The sequence below is a fragment of the Tachypleus tridentatus genome, chromosome 8 (genome assembly GCF_004210375.1).
Source record: "Tachypleus tridentatus isolate NWPU-2018 chromosome 8, ASM421037v1, whole genome shotgun sequence".
Taxonomy (NCBI): Eukaryota; Metazoa; Arthropoda; class Merostomata; order Xiphosura; family Limulidae; genus Tachypleus; species Tachypleus tridentatus.
In genome coordinates, this window is record NC_134832.1 from 18,874,456 (window position 1) to 18,890,934 (window position 16,479).

General features: G+C 30.7%; 1 protein-coding gene across 6 annotated transcripts; it reads right to left on the reverse strand.

Annotated features, from left to right (window-relative positions):
• Positions 1-342: 342 nt before the first annotated feature.
• On the reverse strand, positions 343-16,478 carry LOC143258614 (uncharacterized). Of its 6 annotated transcripts, none has more exons than XM_076517829.1 (7): positions 15,576-16,478; positions 14,442-14,570; positions 12,890-12,998; positions 9,170-9,230; positions 5,864-5,947; positions 4,616-4,772; positions 1,321-1,959 (listed from the first exon to the last, which is right to left on the reverse strand). In XM_076517829.1, the coding sequence occupies exons 6-7, from the start codon at positions 4,749-4,751 to the stop codon at positions 1,475-1,477; spliced, it is 621 nt and encodes a 206-aa protein (XP_076373944.1). In that variant the 5' UTR covers positions 4,752-4,772; positions 5,864-5,947; positions 9,170-9,230; positions 12,890-12,998; positions 14,442-14,570; positions 15,576-16,478; the 3' UTR covers positions 1,321-1,474. The 6 variants fall into 6 exon arrangements, with proteins under 6 accessions (XP_076373946.1, XP_076373943.1, XP_076373944.1 ...); XM_076517826.1 differs by having other exon boundaries at positions 5,864-6,011; XM_076517830.1 differs by having other exon boundaries at positions 5,864-6,011; positions 15,655-16,452.
• Between the last annotated feature and the right edge of the window lies 1 nt (position 16,479).

The following is a 16,479-nucleotide window of genomic DNA, read 5'->3' on the forward strand; positions in this document are numbered from 1 at the left end:
AAGTGCGTGATAGAGTTTCAGTGTTACAATTTTAATTTTCAGGATGATTATAATTCACAAATTTATTGTTATATATTAATCACTAATTAATAGTAAAACCTTTGTCATAGCTCTCTACTCACTATGTTAATATATTTGAAGTGTGGTCATTACACATCTGCAAATGTTTTAGCAAAATACTTTATATAAAAATAAATTTAGCATACTTTGTTATTCTTTCTTTTTCTAATTTTGTATATACACTATGTTGTTTTTTTCAAATATTTTGATGTGATACTTCAAAGAAGTAATTCATTACAATAAAAAACTATGGTAATGGAACAAAATCAGTACTAAAATGGATTCTCTATATATGAAAAATGCAGTACCAGGTTACATTAACTGGTACAACATTTAACAATGTTTACTTATGTTTTTATTGAAATGCTCTTAATTACAATATTATATAATATTGTTCTTTTATAAGTCATTGCCACCTACTTCGATAATCCATAATACATCTTGAAACATTGTATATACAATACATACACAAAACTTAACAATAAAGAGATAAATTGATAGATAAATGTTACACAAGCAAAGGTTTATGAAAATTTCATTATTAAACAACTGCCACTAATCTTTTACTTCTTTCTTTGATTTAATTGCACTTTGTAACTGAAATTTAAGTTATAATCTTTAAGAAGTGGGAAGTGTATAACCAATATTTTTAAAACTAAAAGTATCATTCATATTTTCCCCGGTATGCTAATTCTTCTTTACTAATGTCTGTAGTGATTCATGATTGTAAAAGTGAATATTACAAGTACACAGCATCCAAGTAAATTCAAGGTATAAGAACACAAACTATTGTTTAATTTAAACCTGTTAGACTGTTATTTAACCACAGACTTCAGTTTAAGGTAAAGTTTCCAAATTAATCACATAATAAAACTAAGATATTTCTGTATCTGTATTTTTAGTTTCAAATAAACTACTTAAAATCATGCCTGCAGGTGTAAATTTTCAACACAGTTATTTCCTGTAGTTATGTCTTGCAGTTGACAGTGTATAATTTAATTTTACTGGTGTACTCTACATTAACTGTACACAGAGTAACTTTCTAAATCGGATTGTAGCATATGTTATTGTTTAACATTAATTTATAATGACATGAACTTGAAACAAATGATCACCACTAAACTTCTCTAAAAAAGCTTAACTAAGATTGGGTCCATCAGAAATTTAGTATGTGTAAATGTTCTCCACTGGATGAAGTCAATATCTGAAAGTGTCTTGTCATTCAATGATACCATATGGGAGTGAAACCTTGTGAAAACTGTCCATAACATTCTTTTATATCACTACTTCTGCTGGTGAGGGGTTGACAGGTCTAAGTAATGTTTCTTTAACATGTTCTTCTTTAACACCATAACCAAAGTCTACATTATCGACAGCATCCTTTTCACTCTTTAAAGGTTTGCTACATGATTGATCAGGGCATTTTTTTATTTTTACTTTTTCTCTTACAAAAAAAGACAAGGACGACTAGAATAATTATAAGCAATAATAGAACAAGGCTCACAATAACTGCTATGTTACCAGTTGACAGTCCTCCCTTATTCAACTTAATCTTCTTGTCAGCAGCTGGGTCTTGTGTTGAAGATGACATTGTAGAATCCAAGGAAAAGGAATGGCTTACTGTAGGGAACACTGAATTTGAGCTGAAGAAGACAGCTACTACATTAGATACAATCCCCTTGTTCCCAGCCTCATCTACACCTTGAATTCCAAAATAAAATATTTTGTCTTGTTGAATATTGTGTAGATCAACCAGAACTTTTTGTTCTGTTCCATAGCTTTCTGGCACAAGTGGTGGGCCATTAATATTCCAGACATCTATTATCTTACTTACATCTTCATCAAATCGATTCAGAACATCTCCACATTTATCAAAGTATTTTATAAAATAGTTTGTGGCTGAAAATGACAAAATAAAAACAGATTAAATATAAAGGCATTGTGTTAACCTAGAGCATCACAACAGAAAATTTTAAATGTTATAATTTTTAAATTTTATAAACACCCATACTTCACAACTATATTAAAATAAGACTATGTTTAAAAAAAAAGGGTAAACTTGTATAATTGTCAAAATGATAATTTCACTACAGAAATCACAGTTATTTTCAGCACCCTATTAATATTACTTGTGCAGTCAGTTTGGGAAAGTTATGTTTTCAAGTGCAATTAAAACTTAAGGAATAAAGAAATAGGTAAATGTTGTGAAAACTGACAGACTGTCAGAGATTTGTTTTGGTCTGAGTGTGGCCCAGTTATTAGCATGCCAAACTGTGGATCTGAGATTCAAATTATATTAATGCAAAAACAAAACAAAACAAAAACAACTGCTCTGTATTTTGTGGCCATGGGTATAAAAGTTGTTCTGATTAACTGCCTTTCTTCTTGTCTTTATTATTTTATAATAAGGAAAGGCTAGTACAGATATTCCACATGTATGTTTGCACAAACCTCAACAAGCTGTCTCTTGCCTAAACTTGTAAGTATTCAGTGCCTTACTTCCTAAACATTGGGTACCATACTAAGTAAAATAGATTAAATGTATTAAGAGCATTAACCTAAGTAAAGGAAGTTAATAAAAAGTTGTGTGTAATCAGTGAGTATATGAAAAAGTTAATAAAAGAAATGTTATTGAAATATTCGTTTTTAACTGTAAAGCCTCAAGGTAGTGCCTGTGTGCTTTAGTTGTCCACTGCATCCTCACCTAAAAATAAATTAATCTTGTAACAACAGGTAGTGTTAGTCAAAGCTCCCACAAGTAAAGTGAATTACACTTGGCCTGCCTAAGCCACTCCACTGGCTTCCATTACAAGTAACATCACATTGTAATGATCTGTACAATGTAGACAGATAGTAACTTTATTTGTTTGTTGTTTAAGCAATAATATTAAATTCTTTTGTTGCTAACCTGACACCACTCCTCATTTGTTTTTTAAGTCAGTATGTTCTCTTTCTTATTAGGACCTCCACTTTGTGGATAAAGGCACTGATCCAGATTGGCTTGGTGTGTTTTCTAAGCCTGCTGCTGTCTAGATATTCCATTGTGCAAGTTTATGTGCCTCCACAGATAACCTGATGATGCCCCTCTTCAAATAATTTAAATTTTGGTTTTAGATTTTTTTAATAAATTTAATCTATGAATATTTATTTTTTAAAACTAATCAGTGCACCTACAGCCATTGATCATACTTCAAAAGCATTACAAATCATGTCAGTGTGGTCTACTTTTGTATGTTGGATATATTTTTGGTGATCATAGTTTAGATTCACATGATTTGACTTTTCTCATAACACACTGAGTTGTACAAAAGCATATGTTGAATCGTTTTCCCACTGTTCTTCCCAGAATATATACTATTATCTTCATATGACTAATAATTTTACTTAGATACATTACATGTTATGATATTATCAAACTTCTAAAATTTAATTATCACTATATTATGTTACTATAAAGGAACCCACTACAGGCTTACTACTAAAATGTATATAAACAAAGGAAATGTATTAATGTATAAAAACTTCCTTTCATGTGTTACATATTATAAGTTATTTCAGACAAGCCCCAATTTATTATATGATGTATGTTAATGTGTTACTATTTCAAATAACTTCTAGATTGAAATTCAAATTTATTGTTAATAAAATGTTAATATGTATCAAAATTATGTAATTTGCCAAAAAGATTGATACACACAATTTCCTTTTTTAACACAAATATATTCTAATATACAAATATAAAAACAATATAATTTATAAAAATACTTATTACTGATAGTTATCAAAATGATGATTTATATATGAGATTTACAAACTTGCAGACAAAACTGAGTCTTCTATCTGATCTAGAATCAAATATTCTATCAATGATCAAAGTCCATGATAAGCAAAGTAATTCTGAGTTTATACTGTCACATCTTGCTTAAGTTAGCTAGCTTGTTTGGCCTAATGCCATTCATATGATGACCAAAGGAGTTAGTTAATGTTCTTGTAGAAACACTGACGTTCCATAGTTCATTAACTGAAGTGGAAAGGTTTGTAATCTACAAAACGTTCCAGGTCTAATTCTGTAGTCTCTGATTGACAGACATAGCTTCTGACGTATACAGCACAAAGACTGTAGCCAGCAAATAATAATAATGCTTCCTGTGTGTCAGTTTTATATAATAATCATGCAAGTTTCTAGAATTTTAAACAATGATTGAGCACACAAGCATTTTCATAAACAAGTACTGTTGATTCTTACACTCAAGAACCTTTTACAAATTTTGAGAACAGACAGGACTTGAGCAATACACAGCCAACAATATATGTCATAGGCAAAAAAGAAAACAACACTGAAACAAATATGGGTACTGAAATGAAATAAATTAATAAATTTGCATTTACAAAATTTTAGAAGTTGGTGAATCAAATAAACCAAAGTTCAATGCACAGTTAGTATTTATTTGTTTACCAATCTGCTTACAGATCTCTATCACTAATTTGTATACACCCTGTACATGTAACTCTGTAAGAAAATAAATATCAGTTTAAAAACCGTAATTGTACTTACTCAGATTTCTAGGCGTTGATTTACTATTTCTACCATATAAAACTTTTGCTCTCCCATTATTATCACTAGCAGATATAATTAAACCAATAATGTCCAGCTGCTGTAATTGTTGTAATATATCTTGAATAGATTCCATCTCCTTTAGTTATATCTGTATCTAAAAGGGTAAAAATATTAGCTCCTGCTCTGTTTTTATAACACTATTCTATCCATAAAGATGTAACATGCATACACATAAAAACAACAGAGAATACAAATAAAAAAGTAAAAAGACAAATAACAATGTGTGGTTTGTATATAGTTTAATGAAATATTTTCCACCCAAAAGGGTGGATCCTGCACAAAGGGAAAAAAATATAAAGAATAAACTTGTAGTGATCCTTCAAAATATTCAAAAAATATTTTAGAGTTGAAATTTATTCAAAAAAAGTTCTATTTATTTAATTTAAACTTCTTTTTTAAGCTTCAGATTTAGACTTTGGGTTGATTTCAGTGTGCTCAGGATGAAAGCAATAGTATTTGTTTACTTCCTGAATTTCCTTTTGAATATAATACTGTATTTAGAGCCCGAAGATGGAATGTTGAAACAGTGTTGAAAAGAACAGCACTAATTTGAACCTTTTATCTGCAACATAAGTTTAATTTTACTGATATTATGTAATCACTGTTTCCCAACCTATATTGTTTTGTTATGATATACTTGCTTATTTATTAGAATTGAGAAGTCAAAAGCCAGTGATTTAAACACAAAAGGACAGCTCTTTTTTTTTTTCAAACTGTAAGGAAACATGACTTCTAGTTCAACATATAGATTGTAGCAAACTGATATGTTGCTAGAAGAAAAGATTTTTGTGATGAACTTTCACCACAAATACTAATTAGTACAGTGGAAAATATACATCCAAACTACACTGAAATGGATAAGCTTGCAGCAGTGTTCATTACTTTCTCAAGACAATATTAAAAGTCAATAAGCATCATATTACAAAGAAACACTAAACAAACTTTTGCATATTGTATCTTGATTATCTTACATTATGTTGCAGTTATGTTTTTCATTCCATGAAGATTCCTATTCAGAAAAGCATTTGTAAGCATTATACTTAAATGCTATTGTTAAGCAGTCATTGTTAAGTACATTTTAATGATACTTTATCCTAATACCTGTTTCAACAGAAAGATGAACAAATTTAAAAAATACTCCAGTCAATCTAAGCACATCAAAAATAGAAACATTTACAGACTTACCTCCTATGCCATAGTCAAATAGCTCAAATGAATCCATTTGTCCATCTTGATAATGAATGTTGGCAATGACCTTAGCCCCTGAGACTGGATTGGTTCCATGTTGTAAGTGGGCAAAAACAATGGGAGGTGGGATTTGTGAAGAATCAAACTAACAACATGTGAAGTTTATAGATTAAAGTTTTGTAGGATATACAAAGTATTTTAGACAACTCACTTTTTTTTTACACTATGTACTATGGACTGAAGAAGTCACATCTTTAAAAATCAAATAGTAATATATGACCAAGACTACAGTTATATAAAAAGATATATATTTTATTAAACATGAATAAAAACCACCTTGTGAAACCACCTTTAATCTCAGTTATAAGAAAATACATTGAACAACACTGAACTTTTATAATATGAAAAATAATTTATATAATCATACTTATTCAACTGACTCATGAAGCAATAATCAGTGATGTCGAGAAAACCCACTTGTAGAGAATATATATATAAAAAAGCGGCTCATTTGGGTTGAGAAAATATTTTTTTCGAGAAGAGCTCTTCTAAGTAAAAAATATTTTCTCAACCCAAACGAGCCGTTTTTGCATATATATGACTCATGAAGCAATTACAAGAATGAAATCATTAAAGAACTACACGTGAATCCATTAGTTATTTCTCAAGTAGATACTATTCCATGTAATATTATAAAAAGAAGTACAATCAACTAATCTGAGATAAGGAATAAATATATTTTTAAAAAACTCGCACAATGTTTATGAGATGGGTTTTTTTCACTTCATTATAGCTTCAAATTGCCATGAGTATATAATTTGCATCATGAACCAATACAGCATTCAACACTAAAAATCTATGACAAACTGCACTATTATGAATTTAATTTTTGCAACTTTGAGGAAATGAAATTCCCTCTTGCATAATTAACTTGAATTACATTATAACCCACTTTATTATTTAACTAAATGCATAACCTCCCGAATACCGAGTTACATTAAATAATAATCATTACCTGTTACAAAAACCAAAACCATGACTAAGAGCTTTAAATGTTAAAACCACGTTACATAAAGCCAGTCATCAGCTTTATTCATCAATACAGTAGAACCTCAGTTAATGGATACTACACCATTGAGGGCAGAACTTTTCAACCTCTTTCTTTTACCTACAATTTGTAATCAAATTAAATATTAAAATAACAGGCACCTTGATATTCGGGATTAAGAACAATGTCTTTAGTTTCGTTCTCTATACAGACAATCAATAAAGTGGGCAGTTATCTTTGTATGCCTGAGTGGTATTATACTGGTATACCACTGACATTCCAAACTCCCAGACAGACGAGAAGTATTCTAACACTTATAAGGTTTATGGTATTGGATCTGAACCATATACTATAATAAAAGTTTAATCTTATTATTCTTGTTGGAAACACTGTAGGATACGGAAGTTGATAAATTCCAAATCTCAGAGCAAGAGCCATGCTGGTTTATTTCTGTGTGTGTACTTTGTTGCTCTCAACAGTATCAGTGTGTGTGTGTGTGTGTGTGTGTGTGTTTTTCTTATAGCAAAGCCACGTCGAGCTATCTGCTGAGCCCACCGAGGGGAATCGAACCTCTGATTTTGCGTTGTAAATCCGAAGACATACCGCTGTACTAGCTCAACAGTATCATATTATGGTGTCATGTAAACAGTCTAATGATACAAAGTGATTTGTTGTTTTATTTTCAGCAAGTTTATATTTTATTGTTTGATAGTAAAATAAACAGAAAGTGAATGTGAAATATTTAGCAGTTCAAACTCTGAAGAGAAGTACTGTGAAACTTTGTGACCAATCATAAAGAAAAGAAGGTTACAGTTAATTCATCCACTGAAACCTCTTGTTGACAATTCTCCATGCAACTTGTAACTATCAGAGCCCTACATACAGCAAAAAAAAATTGTGGGCTTTAAAATTCAGATATTTAGTCAATATAAAATCCAGTTTTGTGTGGCTCACTTTTGGTATTGAAGATACCTCACTATGAAGAGCATTTGGATGCAGGTGAAAAGGTGTTTTAATGTTGATGTTTGATTGTATTTCAAAGATTACAAGACAATATAACTAAAGTTACATTGCAAAAAAACAAACTAGTTTACCACAAAATGACTAATTAAGACAGTTGGTAGGTTTAATGCAAAAGCTGAACACATATTCTACATAGTGTGGAAGTATTTTAGGTACTAACTAAAACCACTATAATGACAAATATGCATACTTAAGTGAAGCATTTTGCCAACTACTACCATACACTGCAAGAGATATTACAAAACAATCCATAAGCCATGATTTTAAAACACTTATGTATAACTCTAATAAGGATCACAAATATTTGTTTACTTATCAGTTGTGAAGCAAATAATTTGAAGATGCTTATTAAGGTGTTTATGTCACACAGATAAAACTACATCTATCAGGCAAACAAATAATACCTAAGATCAAACATTCACAGTTTCTAGTTGTACAAGCTATGACCCTGTAGCTGTTACATGAGGCTCAAAAATTGTTGTGAAAGACTTGGAAATATACTACAAATTTCTGTAAAGGTTTTATTATTAAATATTAATATATATTCAAATATAGTTACTTTATCATCTCAACCTTCTTACTTCCTGGTTGTGTTACAGAAAACATTTCCTTTTCTATTAATTTTAATTCCTCTCTTTATTAACTTCAGATTTTTCAAGCAAAGTTACATAAGGTCTGTTTGAACTTTGTCATTCCTAATTTTGAACTGATATACTGCATAAGGTAGCTATTCAACAACACCTACCACAAACTCTTGGCTAACATCATATAGCAATTTGATTGTAACTCTTATAATACACTCTTGGCATTCAAAACAAGTAGCACATTTTCTGTGGCAACGGGATGCAAACCCTAAATCTCCACTAAGTCTAGACATACTAACTACTAGACTATGTCTAGCCTTTCTATTAACTGGAATTTTATATGTTTTATGATACAGTATTTTAAAGTTATGGAATAATTAAAAAATAAATTGTATATGTAGAACTTTGTAATAGTATAAATCTTTTCTTAGAGTGGTAATTATTTTCTGTTGATTTCTAGTCATCTGAGAAAAGGGGTTCCTGAATGAAGAAATTTGGGTACCCCTGTTATAAAACACTGTAAATGTAGGTTGCTTAGAAGTCAGGTTAGCAGTACATTTTGGTAGTGGTCTCATTTGAAAAACTAAACTTAAATTACAACTGGAAACTAATTTAATTAACTTATTTAAAAACTAAGGATAAACTTACCTGATAAACATTATCACTGAGTCAAGCTTTGAGAGTGAGAGGTTTCTGTGTGGTCCTTTTTCTGAAAGTTATCAACACCATCAGTGGCTGCTCTGATTTACTACAGATTTTTGTGCTAAAATGCCATGACCCCTCTTAAAATAATAACATGTATAAATTAATTTGTGAGAACTTTCCAAAATAAAATGAACACTATGGCTGTCAAATTTATGCCTTATCAAAGAAGTGACATAACAAACTCATGAAACATAATGAAAAAAATAAACAAGAAAAGAAGACTTTTAAAGAAAAAGGTAAAACCAACAGTTATGATTTCAATTATAATTTACTGATCTTATTACACAGCATGTGAAATTATGCTTGAATTTTAAGCAGAGACTTTGCTAATGACAAGACTGGATTAAGTAAAGCTGTAATAGATCCATACACAACTTTACTTATGAAGAATCCTTATTTCTCCATAAGCTCTCTTTTCTTCAATTTAAAACCTTACCCATCAAAACAATATTTTACTAAATGTAATATTTGTAGAATACTAGTTTCCAAATTAAGAAATTATCTGGTCTCTGAAACAAAACACATTACCACTGTACTCCTCTTGAAATCGTGGGCTTATAGGCAAGTGTCTACTCTATGTTTTGTTTAATCTGGCTCTGGAAAAGGATTATCTAACAAGGACTAGAGAAGAATGTACCTTTATAGATTTAGAATGATGAACCTGTTTGGTTTAATACATTACAAAATACATTGATCTTTCCAGAACACTTTCAAACATTAGGTAGATTTTGTCACTATAAATTTTGGTTGCTCATCCAGGAGTCCATCTAACAATGCTAGCACATAAAAAACCCAAGAAACCTTAAAAGATATGTGAAAAATGTTATCACACAGATTTTGATAAAGCAGTAATGTAAAAGATTAAAATGCCATTACGTTACTTGGGAAGCATAAAGAAACAAAGGTTTCTAAAAGCTCATAAATCTACATTAATAATGACAGTTTTATTCCCAGAAATTTATTTTGCTTATTATTAAATTCTAGAGCATTTTATAGAAACATGCGATATTGATTACATGCTGTTTTGAAAAACTACATCTTTTCTTAAACATTTTTAGGAACTTCTAATACCTTATTTTCAGTTGTGTATTTGTTATAAAAATCTTTTTTTCTCACCTCTACCTCTGAAATGTAGAAAAAGTACATTTCTTCTGTTTTAAATTCCTGACAAGTGAAACTATACTGTGTAGTTGGAAATGTTAGTAAAATACTATCTTTGCAGATTGGTGAGAGTTTGTTTCCCTCTTTGAAGAAAATTTGTACTTTCAGGTCTCATAGTGTTTTGTCTACAGGGAATTTTATTGATATCACATCTAAGGAGCCATTTATAATGCTTTTAACAATCTACAAAGACATTTTGAAACAACACGATATTAGTGCAAATTATAAAAAAAAAAGAGAACAATTATTCAATTCATAATAAGTGAAAAATTATAAACAACTTCATTGTTACTTAGTATTTGCTTCAAAACTATTTATTTTACAACCTAAAATATCTCTAAATTTAAATAACATTAACCAAAAATATAAGATAATAACAAGCTTAGAATTACATATGGACCCTCATTAGACACACATATTTCTAAATTATTTATCTACAAAATTGTAGATACAAAAGTGTGCAAGGAAGAAGCCTTTGCTCTCTAAGAGAAACATCAAGGCCAGACTGAAGTTTGCCAGAGAGAATGTAGACAAAGACCAGGACTTCTGTAATAATGTTCTTTGGACAGATGAGTCCAACATTTAATTATGTGGACACTATAGCAGAGGACATGTTTGGTGTAAACCAAATACAGCATTCCAGGAAAAGAATCTCATACCAACTGTGAAGCATGGAGGTGGAAGTGTCATGATTTGGGGCTGCTTTGCTGCAGCAGGACCTGGCAGCTCACAATCATAGAATCCACCATGAATTCTACTGTGTATCAGAGGGTGCTTGAGGATCATGTGAGATCATCTGTTAGAAAATTAAAGCTGAAGCGGAACTGGACCCTGCAACACGACAATGACCCAAGCCATACCAGTAAATCCACCAAGGACTGGCTGAAAACTAAGAAATGGAGAGTTCTGGAATGGCCGAGTCAAAGCCCAGATCTTAATCCCATTGAGATGCTGTGGGGTTACTTGAAACAGGCTGTACATGCAAGAAACCCCTCAAACATCTCACAGCTGAAAGAATTCTGCATTGAGGAGTGGGGCAAACCTTCTTCAGACCGATGTCAGACACTGGTAGATGGCTACAAGAAGCATCTCACTGCAGTTATTTTAGCCAAAGGGGGTAACACTAGCTATTAGGGGGTAGGGTGTCCTAACTTTTTCCTCAGTTAGAATATGCATTTTTGTAGAATTACATTTACAGAAGATCTTGAAAAGTCTTTTCTTCATTTTTAATTGTTTAGTTATATTCCTATAATCTCTCAGTATTGTTGAAATTGAGATTAAATATCTGTATATCCAAAAATGTTACACAAATACACAGGCTTTCATAGGGTGTCCTAACTTTTTCACATGACTGTATATCAGGCAACAGGTGCAGGCAACCCTTTGGGGAATTTATCAGCACATATCTGCAGGGAATGAAAGAGATGAAAGACAGTTAGAATGAAAACAAAATTTCTAGTAATACTATATTAAAATAAGGAAGTAGAAAGTATATTATATTAGGTAAACCATACAGTACAATACATTTAAATTTAAATCATTTGTATTACACCAATTGCTTCTTTAAAATCCAAACATTACTACAAGAAACACTGGATGGTGTCTCGCCCATTCACAATACATCCTTGCTTAAAGGCTCTACAAGATCTTACACAAGCCTGAAAACAGTATAAAGAATTTTTAAACTATGTATACAAATATTACTAAAAAAACAGAAAGGATATGAAAACAATGTAACCTAATAACTGTACTGAGAGGTTTCAGCCACAGTCAGAAATGTTGTTGTATAAACTTTGTTTAAAAGGTTCAGTTCTATAAGATATTTTCAGGTTTAGTAACTCTGTTTTATAGTTTACAGCATAATAAGTAATTTTTTCTTTATGAAATATTTATTTAACTGTAATTATGTTTTTATTTCTTCACTGTATTACAATTTTCTTTATTACACTTAACTGATTTTTTTAATACCTTATTTTGTTTTAGTACTACATTTTTTTATCTGTTTATTTTTCACAGTTACATTTGTATAAATAGTTTGACATTCTTTACTATTCTTATGTTGGAGTATTGTTTGCTTGCTTGAAGTTAAGCACAAAGCTACACAATGAGTCATCTGTGCTCTGCCCATCACATGTATCAAAATCCAGTTTCTAGCATTGCTAGTCTGACATATCACTGGAGAGCCAGTTGGAGTAAGTGTATGTACTAAATTTTCATTTATACACGTGTCATTAACATTCCTTAATAAATGTTTTAATACTTTCTCTTGTTTTGTTACTCACGAGTGACAACACGTTTTTTTTTTTCCACTTCAACAAACAATTTAGGTACAAATTAACTTTTGCAGAATACATCAGCATACTTTACCCTTTTTAAATTATTATTATACAACATCTTTCACATCATTAAATATATTTGAGTAATTTATTAGCTATATGTTTAAAATAATGTTTTACATCTTGGCAAAGTTTCAACTTTTTCTACATTGAAATATTTACTTACAAAAGGATTCATATTCCCTGATAAATCAAAGGCAATAACAATATGGAGATTTTTCTTTTGAACATATTTGAAATCAACATCTGACAGATGAACAGTCTGTGGTGCATTGCTGAGAAAAATGTAACAAATGGTGCTTATTCTGTTATACACTATCTATTCAAATAGTTGTTTTTTTTACAACTACATTAGCAAGCTAAAGTGAAAATGAAAACAATGCATTAAGATTTTTTCTTTCCATTATGTAAAATATATTAAAAGTGCTAATTAATATGATAAAATACTTTTTCTTATAAAAAAGTTTTGGTACCAATAAATTATTAGTCTGATTATAATCTCTTTCTCTCCAAGATTTAACGTTTATTATTTGTGATACAGTTTATCCATTTCATGAATTCATGAAAAGTTGCACAAGAAATTACCTGCATGTGCTATCACCAAATTTGAGCTGAAAGACTGGAGAAAAGGCAACCAGTAAACAGTATCCACCACCAATTCTTGGACTATTTGTATAGTGGGAGTTCACCACCACCCCTATAACACCTTCACAGCCTTTAATTGCAAATTTCAATTTTGTAGTAATGGGGCAAGAACCATAGACCCTTGGATTCCAAACCTAGTATACTAACCACTGCACTATGCTTGGTCCACTAGTGACATCATAAATAAGGAACAGACAGAACAGCTTCAGGTAGAAGATTCTTCACCAAATAATTATTTAAGTAATTAATATTAACCAAACTTCAATCTCTTAGGATAAAGGGAACACAGCAAATGTTACTTTTCTAGGTATTATAAACCTAAAAAGTACTTTAAAACATTTTATATATGTATGTTATTTCTGGAGGCTTTTAGTTATTATTATCTAAGACCAGTCCTAGAAACAGTTACAAAACTGAGTGTGGATAACATGCAGGAACTAAATGCAACACCAACCAAATAACTTAACTGATGTTCTGCTGTTCTTGTTCAAATTCATGATTTTTTATAAAACCGTGTGTAGAAAACCTCCCACAAAACATCTTAAAGATACAATCAACCTTTCAGAATTACTGCTCAAATACTGAAAAATATGGCCAATCTTAAATCTACCTTATCAAGAATTCCTAGTCTTGTACCTCATTTTGATGATGCTTCTCTATTTTCTGATATTATCATATTAATTAGTGATGCTACAAATTAGAAAACAGATTACAAGAATGTGAGCTATATTTCCATTGGTTTTTATAATATATATATAAGTTCAACTACATATTGATTGTTTCTGAGTAGTAAATTATTTAAAATCTTATTGGTCAGTATTTAATTGCTTTATTTTTTTATACACATATTTAGAATGCTGTTTATTATTTTTATTAGGGATAAATTTCCTTGATTTTCCTTTTAATTCCTCAGAAACCATGTATATTATTATGAAATGTGGTAAAAGTATACATTTACTTATCAGAAATTAAAAATAAAAATTTCAAAACTATCATAGATGATTCTGCTTGGAACCATGAGACAGAACTAATAATTGGATGTCTTACTGATGACTAACACCTTTTCTACTTACTTTCCATCAACAAAGTCAGGATTTTGCTTGATCACACTCCATGTGCTCTTTTCACAAGAGAGCATTGTGCTTAGTGGGGCCCTCAACATTATGTTGGTATTTTCCCATTCCATCACAGAAATTATCAGTCTAATGACAGATATAAAGATAAAGGAAATTAGAAAATAATACAAGTTAAACTCTGACTTCTTCAAGACTGTTAAGAAAAAAAGTGAAGCTATTTGTCATTGTATATAGAAAACAACACCATGACTGTTGTTATGTAAAATGTTAAAAGTATGTTGTTATTCAAAAAAGGAATACTGCAGGAACAAAAAACTTATGTGTAACTGAAATAATAATTAAACATTAAGAAACGAATCCTAACCTTTGGTGGAAAATGCTGAGACATAAGTGATGATAAAATTCCATTATTTTCAGTTTCTTGGTGTTTGGTAATAAAAATAAAGTTGTTTTTGGTGGACTTTCCAGTGTTGATATCAAAGACTGGTTCACACTCACTATCAGTTCGATTTATATAGATATATCTATACATATAATAAGTCACACAATAAAATGTACTACACACAATTTGTCTAACATCTTAATTCTATGTAAAGTAGGGGAAAAGGTCACACCCTATGATCTGGGCTTGAATTCAGGAGCCCCAACTCACATTAGTGATTTGAGACTGATATTTTAACAACAGAAATACCAAGTCTCAAGCTTCTTAGAGACCACAGTTTGTTATGGTGCCTTGTATAAAGAAATAACTATAATCAAAGAAAAGACTTACACATAAAGTTACATGAACTCAACACAAAAGACCTATAAAGTTGTACTTTATATTTTTGTGAAGGAATAACATAAAATAATCCTTCATATGTGAAAAAATGCACAAGAGCTGTAAACAGCCATCTACCTTGTGACCTGCAAGTATTAGTTTATCAAAGGAAGTTTAGGTCCTAATCAAATTTGCTAAAATTTTCTTGTTGTTAATTAAATTTGTGGAATAATGAATATCAAATTTTGTCATTTAAACTTTCAGATACTGATTTAGTTTCACATTTACAGACATATGATATCTGTATACAACAATATAGTTTGAAAGTTAACACTCACCTAATCTGAAAACATAATTTTAGAAACACTCACTTTTACATGCAGAAATGCCATTTCCCTTGCACATCCACTTATGAAATGTGCATGCAACTAGTCTTGAGCTAGTTCCTACCTAAATTCACATGTTTATCATGAAGTGCTCTTGTGCATGATGATATACTTATATAACAATAGTCTTCCATCAGTCAAGTGGGTACACAATCTCCAAGCGCAGTAACTCCCCCAAACCACTTGTACTAGTAACAACTTCACTCTCAGATGAAGCAAAAAAGTCAGGCTCAGCAGAAATGGAGGTTACGTGGGAGGTGACAATTTACCAGCAATACATTTCCAAATTAGAAAAACTTTAACCTTTGAAACAATAATTCATCTTCATAAACAAAAGTCATTATTTAATTACATTGATAATATATTTCTGATAGACATTTATCTCCCTCACAAAAATAACTTTTCTCAATCTTGCACTGCTCTCTAATGCATTAAAAAATTTTCTTGCTTGAAATGCCAGACTTTATGCCTCATAACTTTGTGTTGCTTATTTAATATGCATGGAGCATACAATGACTCTCCACCAAGTGCAATACCACACACTCTCTTAAAGCAACTGGCTTTCTCAGCATCACTTTATGTGAACTGCTCTTTCAAGATTAGACCCATACATCTGTATAATAAAGTGGTGGGCTGGAATACTTAAGACTTCAATTGTTGATGTTCTACATATTTCTCTATAAACTTCACATATCAGTGGCGGCGCCAAGGGGGAGGGAGGCTTGAACACCCCCAATGAGCCAAGCCCCCCTCAGTCCCCCAAATACTATTATCTACATATATTCATAAAATATGGAAAACACAATCGTCGTTGTTGCTTAACAATTAACATCAAAGAGACATAGATCTGTAGAACTCAACATCTTCATTACTACGGAAGTATGTGTCA